Source organism: Prosopis cineraria, unplaced genomic scaffold, assembly GCF_029017545.1.
Source record: "Prosopis cineraria cultivar Desert tree isolate PC_DT_omini unplaced genomic scaffold, ASM2901754v1 PC7, whole genome shotgun sequence".
In the NCBI taxonomy this organism is placed as follows: Eukaryota; Viridiplantae; Streptophyta; class Magnoliopsida; order Fabales; family Fabaceae; genus Prosopis; species Prosopis cineraria.
Window position 1 is genome coordinate 16,429,404 of NW_026555338.1, and position 27,403 is coordinate 16,456,806.

Below are 27,403 nucleotides of genomic sequence, written 5' to 3' on the forward strand. Positions count from 1 at the left end.
ATTTGAAACAATTCATGTGAGTTTGGCATTGAGAACGAAAGTCTTATTTTAGTGATGATTATTTTTTTCTTGCATGTTTAAAATGTAATTTCTAACAGGACTTTAAACAAAAAATTACTGCTAACAGCAATTTCATTAGCCCATAATGCACTGTGGTTAATAACTAGCTAGTTTGTCCCGTGGGCTTTGTTCTCATGTTTGTTATTTGTAGGTCTTATACCTGCATTTGTTTTTCATGGCTTTAAACCGCATTTGGTTAGCATTACCCTTATAAATTGCGTGTCCACATTTGTTTTATAACTCAGGCTGCATTTGGTTACTTACCATTGTGGATTGTGTGTCCACGTTTGTTTTTGTGGCATAAATCACGTCCTATAATCTCTTTGATATATAAATACCATAAAAACCATCATTGAAGTAATCAAGGGATATAGCACTAAAGATTATCAAGTTTTTATAATATACATGAGAGAAATGTTTTTCAAAACTACATGAAGAAAATGATTTCAACTCATTCACAATGGGATCCTAAGAAAATTTATCATTTAGAACTCTCCTATGCATTCTCATTTGGTTCAAATTGTTTTTAAAAAGGATATAGAAGCTTAAAAATCAAATGGGACCCAAAACATTGAATTTACACCTTAAAACTATGAATTATGCAAAAAACGTAACATACACTGTGACTAAATGCACATGTGCTACGGCTCTCTCACCTTTGTGCCATGCACCACGGCGCATTGCACGAAAATAATAGTATTCTTCTATAAAATTGAAAGAACAAGGAGTGAACTTTAAACGCATCTTAAATCTCCATCTAATATCCGATTGAGATGATCTCAGTGTCTACACCAAGCTCTCTCCAAGCTCTAGCTAATGGCACAAGTTTCACACTCAAACTCATTTTTTACAAAGAGTTGGACACCTAAATCCATTGTCACCACTTTTCACAAAAAAAATCACCACAAGGGTGTCCAAACTCACACAAAAGTGCTAAAAGCCTAAATTAATCATCTAACTATACTTAATGGACTCTAGAGGACTAGTGCAACATACCACACTCAACCAAAAGCACATAAATCACAAATTCACTACTCATCCTTATATTTTATAAAACACAAGTAGGAGGAAATTCTTGCACTAAACATCCATTTCAAACTAGTCAAAATACACATTTCTCTACTTGCACAAGTATTTTAGCCCTACACAAGGGTTTACAATCAAAACTCATTAACCCAAGGTATAAAATACATAAGTTGTACACTATAGTAATGCAAGTAGCACCAAAATAATCATGTAAATCCTAATTGACAAATTAACAAAGTTCATACACATAAAACAACAAATTAAGGCATACAAAAAGGATTGTTTTACATTCCTATGTCTCAACATGTTTCCCCAGGCCTTAGTCTAATAAGCTAGGCCTTGAAAATATTAAGAATTAAAGGGTGAGTACAATCACTCAGTAATTAAGTTTCACCTAGTCTATATAATTTTATATCAATTAAAAACTTATGCAAGTGGCAATAAACACACATATAATGCATGTATGACAACATGTAGCCTTGGCAATAACAATAATAACTATGTGATCGAGCTTCAAACACATAAGCATATATATACCCATAATGCACAACATGAGGTCACAATAATACTAACCATGCACTCTTAAACCACACCAGACCATAATATTAACAACCATATAGCTGGGACTAAATGCATGATTAAATGCAAGCCTTATACCCTCTTATTACCTCTGACATAAAACTGGTGGCTATAATGTGGCTGCGTCCTTCATGAACTAACCTAGCCTTTTACTTGTAAGGAGCTACAAGCCAGGGTTAATCACTCACTTATATAACATAGTTTCCCCTAATACTAATAACATGGAATGTTATACCCCTAATCTAGCCTCCTCATGAACTAATAAAGACTAGTTAGGTTTGAGTTCCTCATAGAATAAGTGGGACAGTCCTGAATCAACCATGAGACAAGGGCTATCTCTCAATTTCAATAATCAGTGCCAAAGCAAGCTTTCAATTCCAATGGTCACTGCTAATACCATGTGAGTTTATTCAACTATTCCTCTCCCTAGGCAAACTATCACCAACGATCATGCACGACTTGACACTTTATGCCATTTTAACACAATTAGGCATATCTTGACACTAAATGTCATTTTAACATAGTTTATGCATATGTTCTCACTCACATGATTGTCGTACTCCACGTATCAAAATAGCACATTATTCTCAATTACATAATAATATACCATCCATCATAATCTTAAATCTTAATATGCATCATACATGAGGTTTATTTTCCAAAATTCTTTCATAAACTCATCATATTAGCAATTTGTATCAAATAACATTCACACATCAATGAGTTCAAAACATGAAGTTCAAAAACTATCTAATTAACATACAACTATACAAAATATGTTTCCCCTAGTTACTTCAAATCTTTGAGAGGTCAAAGGTTTGTCCCTCATAACAACCACTTCTAAAGCTTTTTCCAAGCTTGAATGGTGCTAGATTGAACTATACTATAATCATATTACAAAAACATCATCATTGTCTCTCTTATAAGAATTTGCCAACACCAAACTCCACATATCCCTTCCTATCAAAATCATAAAATCACACCCATTCATTCCCAATAGGTTTATTAGGCTCTATTAAGCCCTATTATCACCAATGAGTCATTAAACCGTCATTCATGAGCATTAAACACTCCCAACCACCCCTTTTATTGCAAATTTTGCATATTAATGGCTCCTCCCAACTAACTCTTGACAAAATCATTAATGTAGGATTTAGATACCCAAAACAACTCCCATTATATTCATTTTAACTAATAGATTTAGACCCATAACTCATATGGACTGAAAATCATCATTAATACTTAAACCCTAAGTTTACTCTTCATAAATAGGCTAGAGAAGGGAAGACAAAGGCATAAATTATTTACCTTTGGTATTTAGAAGCTTTTAACTATCCTTAATGGTCTTAATACATGTGCCTTAGTAAAGCCAAGTTACATTCTCTGTTTCCTTCTTTCCTCCTCTTCTATTTTCGTAAATAGACACGAATTGATAAAGTTTGATTTTTGGCCATGTGCCATGATGGATGCACAATGAGCCATAGCGCATGGCACAAATAAGCCCTCTAATAGGCATATTGGCACAAATGTACTGCGGTGACCCAACCACAAGCCGCAACATATGGCACAGAATCTTGCCCTTCAATTTTCATCCTCTTTTCACATCCAGGTGACCTAAATCCCCTCCAAACTTACGTTTAGGGTTGAAATCACAACCAAACATGCTCTTTAGACCTCTCTAGCCACAGATCTCATTAACTTACTAATTACCTTAATTAACTTAATTAATCAAGTTTAGAATTTTTTTTGAATGTTACACGTTTGGTTATTTACTCTCATGAACTGTGTGTCCATTTTTGTTACCTGTTCTGTTAAATCCTCACAATTCTAAATTTCTACTAACTTTTATATTTAAAATTTTAATGGCTTTAGTTAGAAAGTGTACCACTTCTACTTATATATAATCAATTGGTTTCTCAAGTATCATAAAATAATGTAATTTTAGTTTACTCTCATCTTTATGGTTATGATTATGATTTCAAGAGCAAGTGAGTTTCTTATATAGAAGTATATTCTTTTTAGTTATTTTATATAATTCTTGAGTTTTTTTCTTTTAAATTTATTTTTTTGGGATGCTATTCATTAGAAATTTATTTTGGTCTCAGATTCATTAGCTGACACTAATCATACTGCTGACCTTTGAAGGGCATACAACTATTCTTTGTCAAATTTTGTTTAGTATTATATCCTTTTGATGTAAATGTTTGAATTCATGTGTTTTATTTTGAAAGTAAGGTTAGGTGCTCAACATAGCTTATAGCTAAGTTTCTATTTTGATATATGTTGTTTGCTAGCTAAAAGGAGCTATCCTCCTAATTGATATTATATTTTGTGTAAAATATTGTGTTGTAGAATGTTTTAGAGATTCTATTTACATGGGAGGTTCTACCAAAATTTCTACACCAATATTGAAAATTTTATTATAATGATTTTTATTATGTCATAATTTTTAGTACAAATTCAATTATATTTTAAAATGAAAATATTTATCAATTTTGGGCTTAAGTGATGTGTGATATGGTTCACATCCCATGTCGATCACCCTTTATTTTTATGACATGATAGCTCTAGTACCAAATTGATATAAAATAAGAAGGGAAAAAGGGGGAGAGAGAGAAGAGAAAGGGGGAAGAGAAAGAAAGAAGGAAGATGAAGGCTGAAATTCTCACAATCTCTATTCAATAATATTTAAAAATTGAATATAAATGAGAAACTCTAAGGCTATTTATAGAGTCCTAGAAATAATAAAATAATAATAAATCTAAATCTAAATCTAAATCAAATTATAATTTAAAAGATAATGATAAGGTATCTAGTTAGTCTAGATATCTTATTTCATTTGAGATAATACTTAAATATAAAAATAAATCATAGATACTAAATCATATAATATTAAACCCTAGATAATAAATCAAATCTAATAAATCCTAAATAATCTAATGGATATTCAATATCCTTATTCAAACAATACTAATAAAATAATTAAATCTCATTCATATTTTATCATTTTTCCCTCGCTTGAAGAACTCTCCTTCCGAGAGTTAAATTGGAGGAACAACTTTAGGATGTAATGAAATTTTGACATAAATAGTGTATTAATCTGGAGCTTGCAAGGCATGTGGTGCATGGAGCCCACATGTCAATGGGAACTTCACATGTATGTTGAATGTGTTATACTTGAATCTAGACGTCGAAAGAGATAGTGGCACATAAGGGTGCGTTAAGTAGTAGTCAATGATGAAACTTAAAGGTTTAGGCAAATTATGAAGTTAAAGTTAATAGTGGTGGTGTAACAGCTAATGTGTGAATGGTTGTAAGTAGATTATGGTGATAGCGTATGAGGTTTTTTTTTAAATGCCTTGTTTGGTTTTAGGATTGCAATGGATCTTAAATGAGTTGTGTAACATTCAGAAAATTAACCATGATTAGTTAACCCAATTATTTTGATTAGTGAGTTAATAAAATGTGTGGCCAAAAGGGTCTAATTTAGTGTAATTATTGTGATTTTATCCCTAGAAGTGGTTCTGGATCAATGGTGAGCCATCCAGGCAAGGAAAGAGGAAGAAAAAGTGGAGATTTGTCTTCTGTGTCATATGCCACGACACGTGGTTAGTCCGCCGTGATGCACAGATATAGATTAAATGTAACGGGCTCCTCTATGCCATGAGCCATAGTAAAGGGCAACGTGTGCCGCAGTGCATGGCCAAAAGTTTGATACATTAGATTCGTATTAGCGTGAGAAAAATAAAGAAGGGGAAGAGAAAATTGAAGAGCACAACTTTGGTTTTGCTAGGGCTTGTGTTAAAACATATTGGCAATAGATTAAAGCTTCCAAACACTCAAGGTAAGTAATTTAAGCCCTATTCTTCCTTTCTCCCCCTCATTTATGATGACTTGTAGTAAGGTTTGAGTTGGAAGGTTGAAATTCGGTCCATAGGATTATGGTTCTAATCCCATTAGTTAAAATAGGTTTAATGGGAGTTGTTTAAGATATTGGAACACCATATTGAAGATTTTGAAACTGGTTTGTCCATGGGAGCATTTAATATCCAAAAATTGATATAAATATGGTAGTTGGGAGAGATTTATGTGTATTAATGATGGTTTGTAGTGTTATTAATGATAATGTGTATTAATGGAGCTTAGAGAGCCCATTGAGTATGAATGGGTAGTGATTTATAAGTTAATAGAATAGAGTGTGTGGAGAATATATGTTGATAAATCCTTAAGATTGGAATAATGATGGTATTCTTATGTTATGAATGTAGTGAGATTTGATTTTAGTACCATTCAAGCTTGTTGAAGCTTTAGAAGTCGATATTGTGAGGGGTAAACCTTTGACCTCTTAAAGGTTTAAGGTAACCAAGGGAAACCTAATTTTTATAGTTGAATATTAATTGTGTTTGTGAAATGTGTTTAATGATTTAAATAAATGATGCATATCGGCAATGTGTTGAATTATGAAATGATTTTGGAAAGAAAAAACATTTATTATGCCACCTACTTGTGATTTATAAATTTACTTGTGGCATGCTGTTGTAAAAGTGAAGAATTGTGATATGTGATATGTTGAATGTGTGAAGTGACTAAATATGAGATAATTTGTTATGAATTGATTCTTAAAATGCATGTTATATGAGAAATGTGTATTGCATAATCATTGGTAGGAGTTCGCCTAGGGAGATAAGTAGATTGGTTTAAATCCATGCGGTACTGGCAGTGACCGTTGAAATTAGGAACTTGCCTTGACACTGACCGTTGGAATCAAGAGGTAGCCCTCATCCCATGATTGATTTGAGACTGTCCTACTTATTCTATAAGGAACTTAAACCTAACTAGTCTCCACCGTTCATGAGGAGGCTAGATTAGGGATACGACACCCTATAGTTGTTAATATTGGCAGAAACTAGATTATATAAGTGAGTGAATTCACCCTAGCCCGGTAGCTCCTCACAAGTGAAAGGTTGGGTTAGTCCGTGAAGGATGTAGCCATGTGATAGCTACCCGTTTCATGTCGGAGGTAACAGGGGGGTATAAGGTTAGCATATGATCATACATATAAGTCCAGTCATATGGTTATTAGTTTTGTGGTCCGGCACGTGTTAGGGGCGCATGGTTGTTATTATTGCGACCCTATATTATGCTTTGTGAAATATCATGATATTGCGTGTTGTGGGCCCGATCACATGGTTATTAGTTTTGTGAACCATGGCCAAGTATTTATATGAGATATCTATACATTTGCCTAATTGCATCTATTTACAATTGATATGCAACTATATAGATTAGGTGAAACTTGGTTATTGAGTTGTTGTACTCACCCTTCAATTCTTAATATTTTCATGACCTAGCTCATTGGATTCGAGTAAGGGAAAACACACAGAGGCCTAGGATTGTGGAGTAATCCTCTTTATGCCACTTTTTGTTGTTTTCATGTGTATTTGTTAATGGAATTGCCAGCTAGGATCATTTAACATGATTTATGCACTACCTGCATGATTTTGCGTATAACTAGTGTATTTTGTATCATGGGTTAGTGAGTTTTAGTTCTAAACCTGTGGATAAAGCTAAAATATTCATGCAAGTAGAATTATATATATTTCAAACGATTTAGAATGAAATTAATAAATTTGTGTAACATTTTCTCCCCCTTTGCATTTTTATGAAAATTGGGGTTGAGTGATGATTTTATAATAAACGTGTTTTTTATTGTGTGTGGTATGTTGCACATGTCTGTTAGAGTCTATTGAGTATAGTTGGATGGTTGATGTGAGCTATTTGGCATGTGTGGTTGAGTTGGGACACCTATTTAGGAAATTTTTGTAAAAAAGTGATCAAAATAAATTTTGATATTCAACTTTTTATAGAAAATAAGTTTGAATGTGAAATCTGTGCCATTAACTAGATCTAAAAAAAAGCTCTGTGTAGACATCAAAACCACCTCAATTGAACGTTGGACGGAGATTTAGGACATATCAGAAATTCGCTCTTTATGCTGTCAAATTTGTGCAATGCACCATGACGTATGGCACCTCATGCCATAGAGCATGGCATAGAGAAGACAAGCCGTGGCACACATGTTGTGAATTGTGGTGCATGTGTCATTTTCTGTACAAAATTTATTTTTGAGTTTTAAACTTATTGTTTTGGGTCATAATTGATTTTCAAGCTTCCATATGCCTTCAAAACTTTGATTTGAGTTTATTAAACAATGTTTGAGATTTGAATTGTTGAATTTGGATTTCTTTTCAAAAAGGATTTGAGAAATTCTTCTTTTTATGAAATTTTACAATTTGTTAATCCTTTTGAGAGTTAATTCCTTGATTGCCATGTTTTAAAGTTAAGCATAGATTAATAAGGCAGACCTTACAAGTTAAGCGTGAAGAAGGGAGGTGGAACTTGGCTTTGGTATCAAATTAATGTAACATAAAAAAAGGGAAAGGGGAAGAAAGAGAAAGAGAAAGGAGGGGGAGATAGAAAGAAGGAAGAAGAAGGTCAAAACTCTTGAAAACTTTTATTAAATAATACTCAAAAGCTTAATACAAATGAAAACTCCTAACTCTATTTATAGAGCCCTAAACTAATAAAATAATAATTATTTTAATTCAAATATTAAATTTTAAATCTAAATAAAATCTTAAAGATATTGATATCTAAGATAGTAATGAAATAAATAATCAAAGTTGATTCTAATGGATTAATATCGTTATTTAAATATTCATAATAGATAACCCTAATATCTTAAATTAAAGCTAATTACATTTTATCTCATATTACACCGAGAGGTTCATTAAAACTCCTTCCCTCCCCTCCAACTAAATACACCTTTAAAGTTTAAGTCATCCATGGATTTATAATTAAGAGTTTATATTACTATTTAATCTTTTTTTAAGAAATATTTTCTTTTAATTGGTAATATTGAGATTTAAAATATAATAATTATCCAAACATTAAATGCCAAATCATTTGGCCTACAAATAATTATAAGAATTAAATTAAAAATTGCAAAAAAAATGTATTTCAAAAAATTATAAAAATTTGAGTTAAAAGGTATAATTTTTATCAATAATATTATCATTGGAATATGGAAACGAAACGGTACATTGTCAGGTTTCCCCGTCAATCAAGCAACGTCAAGTGTGATTGCCGGTCTTCAATTTCATCATTTCATGTTACGGAGGGCTAAAAAGTCATTTTGCAAATGTAAAAATGTGGGAACCTTTTGAACATGAATATAATTACTCTATTTTATTTATGTCATTTATTTATTTGAGAAATCTTTTTGTATCACTCTCCCTTGATACAATAACTTTTTTAATTTGCTGAGCTGAATTTTTAATCTATATTATTTTACTATTTATTTATTATTAGTTACTTATTATTTTATTATGTTAGAATGATAACTATAGCATCAAAAGCATGCAAATGCAATTATTCATAGAATGTATGAGGGAAATGAATCTCCCTTTTAATAAATGAAAAAAATCATAGCTAAAAATTTTTACTAGTAAGAAAATAAATTGGAACAATCAAAATTTTAATGGATAGAGTTTATAAAATAGGCCTTAGAGATTCACTAAAATAAAATCTATATCTTATTATATAAAATTTTATAAAATGAAAACAAAAAAGCAAATAGAGAAAGAGTTACCTAAATGATGATAATTACATAATAAAAGATGTTAGCCTCCATATAACGCATGGAGGATATTAACCTTCCCCTTAGGTGTCAATAAAAATAAAGGGCAAGCAGGAAAGGTTTTAAGTTCTATTTAAAAATAAAAATATTTTTTTACCTGAATTTAAAAATGAAAATCTAGATAAATAGGATTATAACATTTTAATAAAGAGAAAATGTAGCTGAAAAAAAAGTAAAATAAATTAAAAATTTCAACCAGATTTCTCCATTTTTTTAAAAATAGGACTCATCAAAATGCAAACGATATAAAAATGAAGTCAAAAAATTGAGACAACACAGATCATCCTTTTTAATTTGCTAACTTTGTTATATTTAAAAAAGTGAATTAAAATATAAATCAATCTTTAAAGTTTTTTCAGAAACATAATTGATATTTTAAAATATTTAAAAATATAATTCTACCTTTATGTTTTTTTTAAAACAGTACAAATTTGTTTTGTCTTTGGCAAAGAGCTAATTGATCGTTAACATAAGTTTTTTTTACTGTCAAATTTAATCTGGCAGCCATGTTGGCCTCCACGTGTAAATAAACTCCTTGTACCCTCGGCCCCTTTCACTTCCGTCCAAATCGTCATCCCCTACCTCTCCCTCTTCCACAGAAAATCTCACTGAGCACCACAGTTCCAAACCCATAGGAATCTCTTCCAAACATCTGTATTCGATGCCTCAGTCTCTCCGTTGAGAATGGATATACTCGTCTCTTCGACGTGCTTAAATTAGGAGACGATCTTCGTGGGGCGGCGAGAAAATGGGAGGTGAGGACCCTACAAAGGCTGATCGAGAATTAAGCGTCCATCAAAGGTTGGGAAGAGAAGAGATTCGGCGAATGACTTAGAAAACTCACTGTGAAGAACTCATATCGATGAGAGGTGTAAGGTTTGAGGAAGGTTAAAGCCTTTTCTCCAAGCCCAGTTTTAGATTGATTGCTCTGGGCTTCTCCACCATGCCTGAGAATCGATTTCGCATACTGTGTGATGAAAGGAGTGGAGGGATTTTGCGAATCCACTATTTGAGTTCCAAATTTATCGCTATGGGTTTCTCCACTATGCTTGAGACTTGGAATCAATTATGCATAATCTATGGCAAAAGGATTTAAGGGGTTTTGCAAATCCACTGTCCGATTTAAGGGAATCGAAAGGAGTTTCAGATTCATCTTCAAGCGAAGATGAAGGACAACGGAGATTCTTCGTTGATCAATGACAATATGGGTTCCAATAATTTCAGAAAAGTTCATGGCATTTCGCACACCTCATTGTGATTTGTATATTTCAAGATAGTTTTTCTATCATTCTCCCAAAACCCTTACATAATGGCTGAAGGATTATATCATATCTTATAATTAGGATTACATCAATAAGCCTGTGTAATGGGCATTACATACATTGATGCCAAAAGACGCTCGTACCCTTGTTCATCTTTCTCCTCTCTCTTTACTCACCACTGAAATCAAAGTCCAATTCTAAACCCCATCGTCCACCACTCTCAACAGTGAAGCGTTGCCCTCATCGTCCACAATCATGCTTGGTGAAGCCAGTGAGTGGTAATAGAACTAGATGGCAACGATCCTTTCACCACATTTCTCAAGCTTGTGTCACTGTTTTGTTCATTTACAGCCTTGTCAACGTCCTCCATTTGGGTTCCGTTGATTTTGTATTTGATTGAGATCCTTTTTTTGTATTTTTGAATTATTATTTTTGGTTATAAGTCCACTAAAAGAACCGTGCAAGAAAAAACATGTTTTGTCAAAATACAAAATATTTATGCAGCTTAGAGGAGGAGTATAAAAAATTTTAAAATCTAAATTATGATTAGAAGTTCAATGTGCCATCTAAATTATTATTAGAACCTTGATGAACTAACCAATTAGCTCATTTATTATAAACTTCTTTATGCAAGTGATCAAAAGTGGTCCTTTAGTCCCTCATGATTAAATTTCCCAATTCTTTTTATAATTTCAGTGAGAAGATGATTCTGGGGTGAACTCATGTGAAATGAGTATGAGAGTTTTTAGAGGCTCAGAATAAACTTTGACTTTAGTAAATTTGTTATTCCAACATATGTTTAAGCCTTCAAGAATACTTATAAGTTTAGCAACAATATTAGGGTGATAGCTAAGGTATTTTCTGACTTTCTTTATTCAATTTTCCTTGTTATTTTTAATGAGGCCGCTATAAGTAGCAACCCTATTGTTGTTGAGTGATCCATCAATATCAAATCTAACTTAACCTACTTCGGGAGACACCATTTAACTCTTAATTTTACACATCACAAAGAGAGACAATTTAGTCTTAATTGAAAATTGAGCTCATTGATAATATTTTAGGTGCTTGAAAATATGATATATTTATCAAAGATGTCTCCTACAAAATGGATCCTTTTGCATTTATCTTTTCATATATTCTACCAAACAAGTGCAACAACTCTTTGCCAAAGGGTTTTTCTTGTACATCAACCCCTTGCATACCACGCAGGAGACAATATCATCAGTATCCATATAATCAGAATTGGTAAATTTGGTTGGAGACAATACCACGCTGTTTTCTAGATGAAAGATTTAATCTTTTAATAAGTGGGTCATTTTTAAATCCAAGACCAAATTTTAGAGTTGATATCCCAATCATAAGAATAGGTGAATTTGATTCTTGATTTTGGATTTGGTTATGGTGAGGGCGACGGACATCGAATAAAAGGGAAGAGAAAAAGGTTTTTAGGAGGGCATTTTAGTATGTTCACTTCTATAATCATCTTATTATATTTCATTCCTCATCAATACTTCTCATTACATTATATATGATTCCTTGAACCAAACAATGAGCTTTCAATTCTCATTGCACAATTCACACCAAATCATTAGTTCAAACAATCAAAATTCAGAGAAATTAGAATGGCGCATCTGAATTGGAGATGTATAACAACATAAAATTCTCCCAACAACTTTCTCATATTTAGCTTAACTAAATTCACCTTTTTAATCTTAAACAAACTGACTCTAATTAGTGTTCCTTCAACTAAAACTAACAAGTATCCCTTCAACTAAAACGAAAAGGAAAGGGTAGAAAAAAGAGTCTAACTTATGCTTGAGGGTCTTGTAGGGACGAGACTAAACTCATTCTATCTCTCTCCCTCTTCACTTCAGCTGAAATAAAGTCTTTTCACTTTAGCTGAATTTAGTTCAGATGATCTAACTTACCATATTTGAAGCTTCCAAACTATTCTTAGCTAATATGCAGTTGTCCAAAGCCTATCAAAAGTTGATTATCTGCTGCATTTATACAAATAAAAAATATATATATACACAAAAGGCTAAAGAGATATAGCCAGGTTTTTTCATCGTATGAACTAAAATTCAGTTATAAAATGGTGATAAAAGGTCAAAATTTTGATTCATATAGACCCATATCACAGCTTGTAAGCTTCAAATAATTTAATACTCATCATAATTTTCGAAGATTTTCGGCATTTACAAGTGGTGAGGTTAATAATAGCAACATATTGATCAATAAATGTAAAGTCTGGGCATGCAATTGAAATTAATGCTGCATTTACTTTGAATTCCTAATTGAAACCGATCTATTTATCGGAAATGGGCTCAAAAGCCCTGTCTTGAAACAGTAGTCTAGACCAACTGCAGCAAAAACAAAAATAAGAAGATTCTCAGACACATAGGTTGTGCCATTCAGGGCATGTGATAAGAAGCTCTCATAGTTCAGTTCAAGAAGTGGTCCACCGCTCAAAGTTGCAAGACCTGCATCACATCACAAATTTGTTTCAACATTAATTCTAAACACATATTGCATTGCTTTGACAAAACATCCATCTTATAGCCATTGAAGAAGAGAGACGAAAATAACATGTCTGGATTTAAATTGATTTCAACGAAAGGGGAAATAAAAAGCCCTTCTATCAACTCCCTCCAAAAACAAGAACTTAGACCAAAAGATATCCCCTCAACTATCAGATTTAAAACCTTCCTTCCATTTTTCTGTTAATGGAGATTCAAGCCAAGCTCTGTCACTTGGCATGTGGCACACTCTTATTCGTCTAGAAACCACAAATGACAGAGTTTGAGGAAACTGGATGAACAGAAAAAATGGACCAAAGGTTTATTTTGTAAAGAATGGTAGTTGAGGTGTTTTGCAGATAGCTCAAGAGGAAGTTGTATTTTTCCCACATTTTTATGAAATAAAGCCAAATTCCATATGCACAATAGCCTGAAGGTTCAAATTCTAGAAAGTAACAGTTGAGGGTGGTCTTTTCAAATTGCACCAGAGGTATCTGTATTTTCAAATTTAATCATATTTAACATGTAAATGTGGTGACTACCTTTAACGACACCAAAAGCTGCTGCTGTTCCAGTCTTAAGCTGAACATCATCCAAATTTCTCCTTACAGTGTATCGGAAGGTCACTCCAAACAATGCACAGCTAATGAAATTAATTGCCACAGGGAGAATCAGTTGAGTAAAGTTGGAGGCCTGAGTCAAGCATATGGGGAGCCCTGCAACGGTACCTATAAAGGCAGAAATAGATGCTGCCTTCACTGATTCCAACCTCTCTTTATCCCTGTCAATTTCCTCAGTTTTGCTCCCCATGGCTACATTCCCATCTTCAAGTTCTTCCCCATTTAGTGATAGAGAGCGTTCTGCTTCCTCAACCAACGCTTTTGCCTCTGATATTTCTCGTTGACACTCTGCAATCTTGCATACAAGCGGTTTTCATTAGTAATGATTCAAGAATACAAAAGGAATTGAAAGAAAGCTTTGCTGTGACATAGGGTAGCCTATACAATATTTGAAAATCCTTGGGGTTCAGAAGGATAATAATCTACTGATTATGAATACTATCTCTTGTATATCACAGATATAGGGTAAAGTTGTGCAACATGTCTTTTTATATGATGGTTAACAAGAAAGCAAGAAGCAATTTCTTGGTTTCAGAGGGACTTCTGGCCCTTTAACTTACAGCTGTCTTCTTCCTCCTCTCTAAGGAAATATGGAAACCAAAGAAGGCAGTCAATAAAATAATGTTCGCAAGTCCTTTGATTCTATATATTAGTCCTACGTAATAATTCATTAATAGCATAAAAATTTAATAGTGATTGAATTTATAAGTTGCGTCTTCACTTTGCCACCCAAACCCTTTCCTCCTCTTTCATTATGGTTATGCATTACTGTAAACTGCACATTTGGCCATGCTTCTTTCTCTTTTCCCTAGAACGTATCCTCCTCAAATTTCTACTCCAGAAAGTGTAAGGCTCTCAATTTTGCATCCTAATGAATTTTCCTCAAGCAATTCAGGCATATAGGAGCAGGACGTGTTCTTCTTGCTGACTTATGGGGATTTTCACTAGTTCGGAAATTGCTTGATTGAGTGGCCAATGGCCATATAAGTATCTTTGATGGAGGCTAATTCTTTGGTGGTAGTCAAATTCAACAATAATGGATGCTCCATTTGTCATCCTTGCCACCTAATGTCGTTCAGACTCTACAGCTTTTGAGTAGGAATTGAACAGTGACAACAACAAAGTAAAGGTGATAACTAATCAATGGCAAAGTGGCTTGCCAAATGATCATGATTTAGAAAAGGAAGGATACTACTTACTTTCATAGGTTGTTCAAAAAGAATAACCAGAGATCAAATTGAGAACTCTAAGACAGTAACCATGAATACTGCATTTTAGTATTTTACACCAAAACAAAACTAACAAAGTAAGACTATATTACCTCCATAGCTTTGCCCTCAAGCTGGTTGATGTAGTCCCTGAACTGCTTGGCGGCACGTTCTTGTTCTTCAATCAACGCGAGTTCTTTCTTGGCCATCTCAACCCTCAGCGACGCCTTCTCTAACCCATCAAGCAAAGCCCTATTCTCCTTCTTGCTCAACAGCTCCTGCACTTGCTCATCCACCATGCCTGATACTGCATCCTTGAAATTGATATCACTGCCATTGTTATTAATTTCCTCTTCTGTGCCGCTTCTGCACTTCAAACTTCGGAATCTGGATCCCAAATTTCTCTGTGCCCACAATTGTGGTGTAATGGACTTCACCGAAAACGGAAGTCGAATTCCACTTGGATTCATAACGGTACTGCCCATATGGATCATCTTCATTGCTGATTGTGCGTTTTAGGCACAACCACTGAAGATTCCTCTTCTATCTGCTATCCCCTCAGGCTCTCGTGTTGTGCGGTTCTGAAAAATGCTCTAGATTACTTGAGTTCACTATTTTTGGGTGTTTTCTGCAAATGATTTTGAAAAGTTATTTTTACTTGTTTAGGCTCTGTTATGGGGTAAAGATATAAGGGGAGAAAATTATTAAAAGAAACTAGATATAATTTTTGTTTGTTAAAATAATCTTGTAGAGTAATTTTTCTAAAATAAATTTTGAAAAAATATGTTTAAATAATTAAAATATTATTGTACAAAACATATTTAAAATGATGAAATGAAAGGTTTGTACCAAAAAGAAAAAAGAATTGAAGCGTAAAAGAATTATTTATGCTTTTTTTCTAATTTTGTATAAAAAAATAATAAATTGGCCCATTAGTTGGAAAAAAAATTGTACATGCAAAAAATATGGATTAAATTTTTAAAAATTTGGGAGTATAATCAATTTATATTAATATACAAAAAATTTATCATTAAAAATTTAAAAATTTATAAGAAATTTATTATTGATATACACTAGTATATCATTGATAAATATAATAAATAGATCATAATGTAAAATATAATACATATTTGACTATATGCTTAATTTAATCTTATAATATAAGTTATATTTACAAAAGCCTCTAATCAACACATAAAAAAATATTATAGTTTTTTTTGTTTTTAAAAATAATTTTTATTTTTTGGCTTTGTGATAAGATAGCAAAAAAAATATTTTCAAAAAAGTTTTTTTTAAAAAAAGTATTTTTAAAATAGAATACCAAACCAGCCCAGTTAATTTTTTTAAAATAAGGAAAAATTGAATGAAAAATTTTCTAAGAGAAAATAGTCTTTTTTTTCCTTTTATTTTTCTATTCTAATTTTCTCTCCTTTTTATTTGGATTTAAGGATCATTTTTATTTTTAAACTTTTCATGTCTGCAGGGGTCTTGAACTCAATTTTAAATCATTTTGCTCTTGAACTTTAAAAATTTGATATTGTATTGTCATACCATTCACATGCCACTTGTTGATAGTTATCTGTATAGCTGAACATGTTTGTTGACTTTTTTGGGCAACATGACATCCTAATGGATACCCAGTTAGAATTAAATAGGATTACTTTTATCTTTGAAATATTTTCTTAGGAGGACATCGTGTCTTGAATTAGATTTTTTGAACCATTTTTCTTTTAAATGTTAAAAAATCTAACTACACATGTCTTAAAATACATCCACTTAGATGTCATGTGACTTATTAAAAAAAGAGTCAGTAAAATACATCCAACTAAGCATATAATGGTTAACAAGCAGTGTTTTGGTGTCGAATTTACATGTTTCAAGATAAAAATAACTTAAAATTGAATTCAAGGTAACTATAGACCTTATGTGAAATGTTTGAGGGCAAAAATATACTTAACTCCTCTTATTTCCTACTTGTTCCAAATGAAAGGTTAAATTTGAAAGACCGTGGGTTATTTTTTATCATTCCCCACCTTGAATGATGATGGTTGGACTTTTTGCTTTAAGTTGTTGTATTAGGTTTTTTCAATTTATGAATGCATTTCAGTTTCAATTTTTTTTTAAAAAAAGAGGAAGGTTAGAGAACCGTTTTTTTTTTTAAAAAGAAAATTGCTAAGATGTTGAATATTATTTTAAAAATATTACGGATAAAAAATGAGAGTGAAAATATAATGAAATTGAATGGATTAGATCATAATAGAATGTTTATTATGTTATGAATCTGTTTAATATTAATAAGAATTATAAAAAAATATGTTAACAGCAACCAAAAAAATATATTCTTTTACATTTAATTAAATAAAAATAAAATGAAAAACCAAAAATGGCTTAAATAGTTTTAAAAAGATTTATAGTTAGATTCTCAAATTTCTTTTTATGAAAATTAGTTGCAAATATTTCAAATAACTACAAATGTAATAATATTAGATGCAAATAAGATAATTGCAACTTACAACTGTTTAAATTAATATTTATAATTTATTTTTTAACTTTTTTAAAAATTTAACTGTCATTAATTCAAATATTTAAATTGAAGGGTTAAAGACCATTTTCTCTCAAAATTTTTTTGAGGAGTGCTAAACACCCGATTAGAGGTGCTTATTCTAACCAAGCCTAACGAGTCAGCTCAAATAAGCTCAAAAAATTTTAGGATCAAACTTAGGAGTTGTAATATTTTTTTTATCCCAAGTTTATTTAGGTTGCTCAAATAAACTTGAAAAACTCCATTTAAGCTTGAACTCATTAAGCCATTTGTTTTGATGATCATAAAATTAAAAGAAAATGAATTTGTTACTTGTGTAGATCAAATGCTAAATCATGAAGTAACAAAACCTTCAAAAATATGAAGATTAAGAGAAGACTTAGTTTCATAGATTTAATCTTTTTATTTCTTGTTTTAAATTCAATGTGAATTCTAAGGAGAACTATTCACATGATTAATATGATAAGAATGCATCTATTAGAACATACCTTAGGCTTATAAGTCCTTTAAACTTCATTGTTAAACTATTAGAATGCACCCATATTCATTTGGTTGATCCATGAAAGTTCTAAGAAATATTTAATTCGATTATGCAATTAAATTGCAGTTCAATTATGCAATTTAATTCATAGGCTTCAAGCACTTCCAGTCTTTTTCACTTGACAAAAAATTCAAAGTAGGAGAAATATTTACTTGCAATTATTAAAATATTTAATAATTTTTAGAACTTAATCCGTTCTTCTACATGTTTCAATCTTTTGTTCTTTTTGCACAATTTTGCCAATGTTGGTGAATTATTTTTTGTTTTAAGACAGGGATAGAAATACCCTAGCTCAGTGGTTGACTTTGCTGCAGAATAAATTCGAGAAGAAAGAAAGGCGAGAAGCCTCTATCTTTATTTCGTTCAGATTATATTTGTCATTATAAATTATGCATAAGTTGCTAAGTCTAAGAAATAGAGTGGTAGATATGGGCTATGATATAGGAGGGGGATCCATGACTAGTAAGCCAACATGTGCATAGGAGATCACAAGTAAGAAAACACGCATGGAAGGTGCATGACATAAGTGAGGAGGCAAGCATACATGGATCCGACGTCCTCAAATTGCATGTTCTTGTAATCTCTTCACTTCTTTTTTTTTTTTTTAAATACCTTTCTGCTATGCCATTTAGTTTGAACTGCAATTTGTTGATTTGTATCTTAATGTTGTTAAAGGGCAATGAAATTGCTTATAGGATCATTTGGAATTAGAAATGGGATGCTTAGTGGTGAAGAGTATGTTTTTAAAAATTAAAACTCTTGTGTCTGAAAACAAGTATCTTATTAAATCGCAAGTGGTAAGTTCCTCGTAAAGATACTTGAAATTTGTTTATGTATTGATGATAATTCTTTTAGAGGGGTGTTTGATGATAATTGAAGTATATATCTGTTATGTTGATGCAATTTTAGTCAAAAGTCTAGTTGAAGAATATTTATGTATTTATACTGGTTTTGTAAGTAAGAAATGTATAGTTATAAAAGGTGGTTGTTTTTTTTTTTAATAGCAATTATGACTACAGTAGTATAGCATAACTGTGGCCAAAATAGTCCCATAAATGGTTATATGCACCAATTTTCATCACAGGTCAAGCTTGGACTTGTGGCCATAATTACTAATTACAACAATAGGCCAAGCTCTGACTTATGGCCATTATTGCTTCATTTCCACTACAGTTCTGCCATGACTTGCGGCGAAAATTCTTCTATTACTGCTACACTTATTTCTACTACATACCATCTTGTGTTGCGAAAACAAGTGTTTAACTATAGTAAAAATTGCTTTTTGCACTATATGTGATCATATGATTTTTTGACTACTTGCCTAATTGTGAAATTGATTTGAATGTGTATTTTGTACCTTGAATTATATACAATGTGGTTGTAAAGTTTATATAGAGCTAAAATACTAGTACAAGTAGGAAGAAGATGTGTAAATGTTTGGGTATTATGAATTATATGATGACTTATGAGAATTTAGCTCCCCTTTATGTTTTTGTGATCAAGGGGTTGAGCATTGAAATATGAGATATGTGTTGTTTGATTGTCATGGTATATCGCACAAGTCCTGTATAGTCCATTAAATGTGATCTATGAGTTTGTAACAGCTTTTGGCACTTGAGTTGAACATTAGACACCCAAATTGTGTGATAATGTTATAAAGTAGTGAAATTAGAAATGGGTGTCTAACTTTTGATCAAAAAGTGATTTGAATGTAAAACTAATGCCATTAGCGAGATATCAGAGAAAGCTTTTTACAGACACCTAGATTACCTCAATCGAATGTTGAACAAAGAAATGGGATGCGTCGAAAATTCACCATAGGAGCTATTATTTTGGATACTTCCCCTCTCCTTCAAGCTCTTTTTTGTACAAAATATAATCATTAGGACATGCGTGTATCTTTTTATTCTTTATACCTATTGGACACAAGATCCTCTTGACATCATGGTAATGATTTGGTGGTTCATTGTCTTCCAAGAACATTTCTTTAGGCAATTATGTAAAACTCATCATTCTGCCCACTTCGTTCCTTCAAGGTAACCAATTTTAACACTGTAGACAATAGTTTGTTATTGTAGCACCCTTATTATATAGGTCTCTTTATGTCAATACACAAGTTATCATACACATGTTCTTGCTCAAAGGCCTCTTCCCCACAATCACGAATCATATTCTCTAATCAATCTTCATCTACATCTTACATCATCAATATTATCAACTCTCACATATTGAGATGCACTGGGTTTTTTCAATTGTTCATCATGCCAAATCCATATGGTACAATTCTTACAAATTCTATTACAAATCAAGTGCTCTCTTATTTCAGCAACACCTAGTGTAACACTTGCCCTAAGTGTTATCCAAAAATCACATAGTTCAAATAAACTAAATGTGGTTAAGGAGTTGATCCTCTAACCAACTTAAGAAATAAATCATTTAAAACCTTAAAAAAAATTATAGGTTCTACCTATAGCGTATAGAAGCAAGCTAGATAAAAGTAGAATAAAAAGATGTTATCATGACAGCAATAAAACAGCCCTCCTGGGCCAACTTTCAGGAGGCACCGTTCCGTCATTTGACCTCCGATCGAAGCTATTTTAAAACTCACATGTCACATTCAAAGGGTACTATAAGTATACCAAATTTCAAAAAGATCCAATGATCGGATTAAAAATCAGACATGTTAAAAGATTGGCTATTTTTGCTGTCATGACAGCCAGCACCTCCGGACTAACTTCCGGGATGCACCATTTCATCATCCGACCCCCGATCGGAGCGATCCCAAATCCCACATGTCACTTTTAAATAGTACTATTAGCATACCAAATTTTGGAAAGATCCAATAGATGAATTAAATTTCATGCATGTTGCAACATCAATATAAATTGCTGTCATGACAGCACCTTAGCTGTCATGATAGCTCCTCCGGACCAAATTCCGGAGTGTGCTATTTCTCCATCCAATATCTGATTGAAGTAATTCCAAAGCCCACACGAAGCTTATTAAAGGTTTTACTTGTGACCCAAATTTTAGAGAAATTCAACGGTCGGATTAAGATTTGGATATCCGGATGCAAAAGTGCAAGTTTTTGGTAAAAAACCATTTTCAAAAGTGTCCAAATCTCATCCTAATGGTCACAAACTTGTGGGAACACTTTGGACACGTCAAATAGGACTACAAACACCTGATAGAATATTTAAATGGCAGAAAAATCCTTTATACCAAAATTTGACCACTCGGGTGCCATTTCTCAAAATGGACCCTAAACCCCCAAAATGCACAAATCACACAAGAGTGGTCAAAAACTATTCCAAATATCATATACACATATGAATACACACGCTAAACATTTTCACTTGGCTCAAAAATCTCTGTGGGGCCCATGCACCCACTCTCTCTATCCAAGGTATATATTTGCCCATAACACACCATTTGCAATGCAACCACTTTGCATTTGCTTGTGGAATCACATATATATCAAAATAAATATTTGCTTGTAGTGGAAATTTGGTCTACTAAATAAATCCATCAAAACCACATACCATAGCCAAGTTTCCTAGCCACAAGTCTACAAGCAATCAAAAATTCATACACAAGCCATACAATCCACACATACTCACGCACATATACATAATCATATCCTACTGGCACCCTAATCCTAAATACATTACAATAGATTTGCTCAAAAGAAAGGGGTTGCGGTTCTTTACAATTCACAAACAACCTCTAGCTATGCCCCTTTCCCCGTCCTCCACTAGTTCCTCCGCCTGGACCTATAATATTGAAAAGAAAGGGGTGAGACAATCATAGCCTCAGTAACAGAGAAATCTACATTGATTATTACAAAGTAAGCTATAATTAAATAAACGAATAATAAATTCAACATAGTATAAAATTTAGCCATTTAAAATGCATGTATGCATGACGTAGGCCAGTATGGCCTTTCATAACCAACAGAATGCCCCTTAGCACTTTTTAACTCGCAAGTAAACCTTATACTTACTTGTACCTCCACAGGCACAAAACATAATCTAAGGCATGATTTAATCCACTGAACCGCCTATGCCCCTTTAACGTGAATCTTGAGCAGTCAAAGTTAACTCCCTTCCAGAGCCAGCCCGACTTACTCTCCATGTGAGGGCTACCTTGGCCTAGGCACTCAACCTCACACTTCATATGTCAGATCCCTCCCCCACTGAGAGGTGTCGAACACTCAATATACTAACCACTTTAGTGCACTAAGCCCATAATACATAAGGTAACACTGAATACTGGCAGTGTGCCATAGAATATCAAAAGTCCACACCTTCTCATTGGTGAACTCCCACCGAGATCATGCCTTTAATTCGTGTCTACCTTTCCCGAGTATTAACCACTTCAACACTCTAATGTAGTATAATATTTATAAATCTCCCTTAAACGTTTCCTTAGCCTATCTAAGGTACCTTACTTAGTTACACTTCCTTAAGTGCAACTTCTATTCCTTATGATTAAAATACATGTAAACAAATCTCATTTCCATAAAAACATTGTTGTTAAACAATTAGAAAACATATTTGCACTATAATCAAAGTAGTACCCCAAAACCCCTTATAAAGCACATTTAATCTTTTAAAACATGTAATGTATGATAGCTAGTAATATTTATTCAAAAATAGCTAAAACAAAGTAATAAAAAATATAAATTCACTTGTTACCTCAACCCTTTGGTACCAAAAGGGTTCCTTTTGTACAAAATAGGGCTCGACTTGTTTCTTAACTTCCAAACAAATTCCACCAACAATTCCTACAACATATTAGTGATCCACATCACTTATCATGTCAAATAGCATTAATGAAGACTATAACTCATATATTAAACCAACATTCACATAGTATCACTTAACCACCAAAACCATTTATTAGCCATCACTAGGCTAATTTTTAATTTATATAATTTTTAATCAATTAAAACCTTCACTGTCACCGACTTTCACCATTAGCCCTTATAATGAAAACCAAACCTTAATTTAAATTTTATTGGGCTCAAATAGCAAAATTATAACTAAATCAATAGGCTTAAACCATTGAGGAGAAAAACCCAATCTCTCAGGGTTTAATTTTTGCCCAAAACACCTCTTTTCATCTAATTATCCACTCAAAACATTAGAACACCATATAGAAACTCAAAACATCCTTCCTAGAACCCAAGAAAACTAAAGCTTACAAAAATAAAGCATTTTGGATCAAATTTCAGAAATTTCCTTTTCCAAAATTGAGAAAAACAAAGAGGGAGGAAATAAAATTAAAGTAGGGAGTTTACCTATTGCGTAGTCGAGCTTGTAACGGCCGCAAAGTCTCCTAAATCCGAGTCTAACTCCCTTTCTTTCTCCTTTCTTCTTCCTCTCTCTCTCTCACGCGTTTCCTTTCTTTTTCTTTTCAGTTTCTGCGTTCTTTTGCTCTTTGAAATACTGATCTAAAAGTTTGGGGAAAATTACAAGAAAGGGCCCAATATTTTTTATTATAGCACAAAAGGCCAGGTCAACTTTGGTAATTTTTTCCATTGATAAAAATCAAATAAAACCAAACTTTTGCTGAGAAAAATTCAAACTCTGGACCTCTATTAAATTATTTTAAATTTTAATTTAATTATAGATATTTTATTTTTTTTAAATAAATCCAAGTCTTAAAATTTTTTGGGATGTTACACCTAATCTCCTCTCATTCAAGCAATTTACACAAAGACAATAAAGCCTCTCATTATTGTTAAAAATGCTTTTTTAGCAAATTTCAAAAACTAATTTACTCTATTAACATACTTATTACTCCTTTGTCTAACACTCGTCTAACTAATATTCATGATTCAATACCTAAATATCAAAATTGAAAAAAATTAGGCAAAACTTTCCCTAAAAATTGTACCTCCCAAAAATTCTACTAGTGAAAATAAACAATTTTGCATCAAATGAATGATGACGACAACAACAATTTAATCACATGTAACAACCTTAAACCCTATAAAGCTACTAATAGCACTCCTAGCAACAACTAATATTAGAGGTTCAACATTGAAAAGAAAGGTTAAAGGGCATTTTTACCCCTTAACTATTTGTTTAAGAGTATCTCGTATCCTTAACTTACATGTAGCATAATTTCTCTTTTCAACTTTTAAAAATAGTGCATTGAGCACATTGCCGTTAAAAAAATTATCTTTAACTATTAGTTGACTTTAAAATTATAGGAAAGGACCTCAAGAATTATAGAAAAGGACCCATAATATTACTCATAAGTACCCTATGAAAAAATAATATCAATTAAGCATTTTGTGTTCATAGAGTCATTATCATCTAGATCGATGGTGTACACATTTTGAACTCTTTTTCTGACTAAGATGATTTTACCTCTCTTTTCATATCTTACAACATTCTTAGTTGAGTTAAATACAACTTTATAACTTTTATCACATAATTTACTTATGCTTAAAAGGTTATAACCTAAACCATAAATGAAATAGACATTATTAACACATGGTGTGGTTGAAGATTTCTTGCCAACCTTACCTATACCAATAATTGTGCCTTTATCATTATTGCCAAATGTGACAGTTTCATCGCTACACAAGGTAGATGAACATTGAGTTGTCATTAGTCATATTTTTGGATCAACCACTATCTAGGCATCATTTTCCTCTAGTGCTCCTCGTAGAAAGCTGCAACAACATCAAGTTTTCTTAGGTACCAAATTTGTTTGGGTTTTGGAGGGTGTAACTTCCTCCTATATCTCTTCAATATAGAAGAAGATTACCAGGACCACTACATTCAAACACAATCAGTCATAAGAGAAATTTAGTTTAAAAAGCTTTGGCCGAAAAATTATTTCTCAAAACATCAAACACCACAATACATCAGAGAATATGCAGCAAAAATAACCTAAATACATTCACCTCCATCGTTGCATGCCTTAAAACTATAAAAATTAAGTTGGAATTTGGTTCGTGCATCACGGCGTGCAGTACATGAGTCGCGGTGTATGGCATAAAGCCACATGCTCAACCTTTTTTGTCATACACCACGGCATGTGACACCATGCATCGCAGCACGATTTTTTGCTGTCATTTTGACAGTAAAAATGATGAACTTCTAACGTGCACCATTTTCAAATACAACATTCAATTGGAGTGATTCAAGTGCCCACACGAAGCTTAGCCTATAAGCTAACTAATGAGATAGGTTTGGATACAATTTAATGGTCCGATCAAAATTTAGACACTCAGGTGCAAAAAGTCACTTTTTTTGAAAAATTTGCACACTCAAGTGCTCAAATCAATCTTTTTCTCTTATTAGACCATACAAGGCCTTGAATTAAGTGCAAAAGGACCTATTATACCTAATTGATCATATTATATCACAATCATACACATATATTACAATTTGACTCTTCTACGGCCAATGTTTACATTTTCACAATCTTGCACCACTTTTCATTTCTTGGCACAACATAGGCCACCTGGCCTTGTTCTAATCACATTTATATACGTATACATTACAATGCATGTATTACTCAATCTTAGCCCTAAATTACTCATTTTATCATACTTTCTCACTTGAGCTTAAGATTCACTAACAATCACGATTTCAACACAAACACTCAAATCATAGCCTTTTGTCTCAATTCAGTACATATACACACAATCAGGCTAGATTTTATAAAATTTCTATTCAATTCATGCATGCAACCCTATAGCAACTCATATACACATATATACACAAATTCTTAATTCAGTTCATTGCACAACTCTGAGTATACATGGCTTTGTAACTCAAGCTGATCCAGACTCTCTTCCCTTGCCCTGATCACTTCCCAGTCCTGTAAACATGTAACCATGGGGGTGAGATAAAATCTCAGTAATGAAATAACTCACTCCTATTGACTATCACATGTAACAATATAGAAGTAAAGCATAGTATATCATTTAAAATTGCTTTAAAATAGCATTTATATCATACATCTTATTCCTATTTCTTTTCACATAACATATATCCATTCTCAGCTTTTCACCACTTTCACATAACATTCATAATATCTCATAGCATATCACAATATCATATAGCATTATAGCATGATCACTACCATCTGAACCTTCAAATCACCCTGACACAAAATCATAGACTTACTTTAGACTAATGTACACTCTCACTGGCCTTGAGCTTACCTGTAGTGGTAGAATCACCCAGCTAAAGATGTTTTAATGCACATATAGACTATGATTTCTCCTAATATAAATAATGGGGTGCCATTGTCTCTAAATATCACAAAGACACTAAGGAGTCTTACATATCCAACACCATACTCAATAGGCACTAAGCAGATTTTCTCCAATACTGCACCTTACAAGGCATTAAGGAGAATTGTTTCCAACACTGCACCCTATCAAATACTAAGGAAACCTTACCATATAGTCTTTATCATCTCCTCCACTCAGATAAACTCCCACTCCTATGATCATGCTTTCTAAACCATTTAAGGTTTTCAAGTATCACTTTACTCATTTTCTCATATATAACATATACATATTTACATACCATTTAAAAATACCCATTTTATTGCTTTTATTCAATCAAAAGCTTTCTCATGCAATACTCACGCAATGCTATAAATCAATTGAGTGTATCTTACTTTCATCTTCTTGATGCTTTCTCTAGCTTTTATTTTAAAGAGTTGATACTATTCAGTTAGAGTGCTTTCTTTGTTGTCTTTGACACCCTCCGATCCTTCATGAGTAATCTCTTAAGCTTGATGCATCTTCTTGGTTGTCTCCAAATTGTAGACCTGGAGATACTATTATTGGCTTAGTACACTTGCTATGATTAACTTGGCCTAGGAGTTGAGCAACAACAACTTTTCTTCTTTTTCAGTTAGCTCTCTATACTTGTGCATATCATCATGCCATCTTCTTATTTTAAGGGAATATAAGGACCTCTCTTTACAATTTCCCATAAATCTAAATTAGATGCCTTAAATAACACTCTTATCTTGCTCTTTCAGAATGTATAGTTTTTACCATTAAATCCTAGAGGCCTATTAATCTTGACACACTTAAGAAGAGCACTATCATTAAAATTAGCTATAAGATCCTTTTAGATCATTAAATCCTTGATCAAGAAACCTTGCTTTGATATCAAATGTTAGATAAGACTGGTACCTAAGAAGTAGGTGAAATGGGTATTCTAAAAATTTTCTCAAAATCTTTCCTCCAACTCAAAACTAAAGATGAGGAAAAAAAAGTTTAATGGATAAAGCTTTCTAAAACAATAGATTTTAAGAGAAGAATAAGCTTTGCATAAGATAATTTATCTTGATTCAGCCTA

The 27,403-nt window shown here is 32.5% G+C and overlaps 1 protein-coding gene across 1 annotated transcript; it reads right to left on the reverse strand.

Moving 5' to 3' along the window:
- Positions 1-12,770: 12,770 nt before the first annotated feature.
- LOC129316101 (uncharacterized) lies at positions 12,771-15,606 on the reverse strand. Its single transcript, XM_054960364.1, has 3 exons — positions 15,087-15,606; positions 13,688-14,060; positions 12,771-13,109 (listed from the first exon to the last, which is right to left on the reverse strand). Exons 1-3 carry the CDS (start codon positions 15,471-15,473, stop codon positions 12,907-12,909), a joined length of 963 nt encoding a protein of 320 aa, XP_054816339.1. The 5' UTR covers positions 15,474-15,606; the 3' UTR covers positions 12,771-12,906.
- Between the last annotated feature and the right edge of the window lie 11,797 nt (positions 15,607-27,403).

Excerpts from the sequence above, each read along its gene's own strand:
- LOC129316101 (XM_054960364.1), bottom strand. The coding sequence starts at position 15,473 with ATGAAGATGATCCATATGGGCAGTACCGTTATGAATCCAAGTGGAATT. Across the intron at positions 14,061-15,086 it reads TTGAGGGCAAAGCTATGGAG|ATTGCAGAGTGTCAACGAGA; the intron begins GTAATATAGTCT and ends CTTGTATGCAAG. Across the intron at positions 13,110-13,687 it reads AGCTTTTGGTGTCGTTAAAG|GTCTTGCAACTTTGAGCGGT; the intron begins GTAGTCACCACA and ends GATGTGATGCAG.